The sequence below is a fragment of the Sesamum indicum genome, unplaced genomic scaffold, assembly GCF_000512975.1.
Source record: "Sesamum indicum cultivar Zhongzhi No. 13 unplaced genomic scaffold, S_indicum_v1.0 scaffold00184, whole genome shotgun sequence".
Taxonomy (NCBI): domain Eukaryota; kingdom Viridiplantae; phylum Streptophyta; class Magnoliopsida; order Lamiales; family Pedaliaceae; genus Sesamum; species Sesamum indicum.
Genome location: NW_011628080.1, coordinates 28729 through 30514, shown reverse-complemented (window position 1 = coordinate 30514; position 1786 = coordinate 28729). Strand labels below are relative to the sequence as shown.

The following is a 1786-nucleotide window of genomic DNA, read 5'->3' as shown; positions in this document are numbered from 1 at the left end:
GGAGGAATAAGGGTGACCTATCGCACAATGTGCAACTGGCTAAAGGATTTCTAGAAGCAGCACAGATACTTGTTAGCTCGAGTAGACGAGACGAACTATACATACAACTGGAACACTGCTGCCGGCTTGTCTTGACCAAAGCAGCCAAAATGGAACAAACAATGCTACAACAACGAGCGAAAATGCAGTGGATGAAAGGAGGTGACCAATGCTCCCGGGTATTCTTCCGTAAGATTGCTCAAAGGAGATCGGCGAGGAGGATCTTACAGATCAATGATGATCATGGAGTCACCCATTCTGAACTAGAAGAAGTAATCAATGAGTTTGTCACATATTATCAAAACCTCTTAGGTGGGGAAAGACGACAAACTGTGATAAATCTTCGATTCCTCCAACCTTGGGCTCGACACGTATTGACTGTGGAAGAAGCTAGCTCTTTACTATTACCAGTTACACCAGTGGATGTCAAACAGGCGATTTTTGACATTGCAGAGGATAAGGCACCAGGTCCGGATGGGTATTCATCGGGCTTTTTCAAGGCTGCATGGCCTATAGTAGGGCAGGAGGTGACTACGGCAGTGATGGATTTCTTTAATACTGGCCGACTCCTAAAGTAGATCAATACCACCTTTTTGGCGCTTATACCAAAGGTACATGCCCCTATGACTGTCAGTGATTTCCGACCTATATCTTGCTGTAATGTGTTGTACAAAATTATTGCAAAGATAATAGTCCAACGGTTAAGTGTGATACTGGAGAAACTTATTAGTCCGGGGCAAGCGGCGTTTGTACCTGGACGAAGCATTGGCGATAATATTATGCTGGCACAGGAGCTCTTTACTGGATACAACCAGTCCCGTCTACCACCCAGGTATGCCTTAAAAGTGGACAATCGGAAAGCTTATGACACGGTGGAATGGGACTTCATGATTGCTGTGATGGAGTTATTTGGGTTCCCTTCTACTTTCATGAAGTGGATTGAGGTATGTGTTACTACTCCCACATTTTTTGTTGCGCTGAATGGGAAACCTCATGGCTTCTTTCCGGGGGCTAGGGGACTTCGACAGGGTGACCCTGTATCGCCCTACCTATTTGTGCTTGTAATGGAGGTTCTACAACTGGGATTATTGCAACTGATTGACCAGGATGAGTTATTTTCCTTCCATTGGAAATGTGACACAGCCAGAGTTTTTCAGTTGGGGTTTGCAGATGATGTATTGTTATTCTGCCATGCTGATATGGACTCAATTAGAGTCTTTAAGACAGGACTGGATCGGTTTAATGAATGGTCGGGGCTCAGGCTGAATGAACATAAAAGCCACCTTATTATCTCACGATCAGCACAAGGATTGCGTCGGGGCTCAGGCTGAATGAACATAAAAGCCACCTTATTATCTCACGATCAGCACAAGGATTGCGTGAGGGGATGATGATAGTACTTGGTTTTCAAGAAGGGGTCTTACCGATGAAGTATTTGGGACTACCGCTTATATCTTCTCGATTAACTATTTCGGATTGTCGCCCATTATTATTAAAAATAGATAAACGTATTGCTGATTTTTTTTGGGTAAATGTAAGTTTCATTATGTAAAAAGTAATACAGTACAACAAGATTAACGTCAATCGGTTTCTCCCTCGACAGGCCAAGGGATACGCCATAGTCTATATAATGCACGTGTACTGACTGATTTAGCTAAATTAACACTTAGGATCCTCTGTCTGACGTCTTCAGTTATCAAGATACTCAAGGTGGTCGGTGTCCTTTCGGTGTGTTCAAATCGCCTCA

General features: G+C 43.6%; 1 protein-coding gene across 1 annotated transcript in view; it reads left to right on the top strand.

Moving 5' to 3' along the window:
- The window catches only part of LOC105179634, a 2591-nt gene extending 1221 nt beyond the window's left edge, over positions 1 to 1370 (top strand). Inside the window, exons 3-4 of the mRNA XM_011103273.1 lie at positions 46 to 566; positions 726 to 1370. Coding sequence (XP_011101575.1) covers positions 46 to 566; positions 726 to 1370 — 1166 coding nt within the window. The remainder of the gene's footprint in view (positions 1 to 45; positions 567 to 725) is intronic.
- The last annotated feature ends 416 nt before the right edge of the window (positions 1371 to 1786 follow it).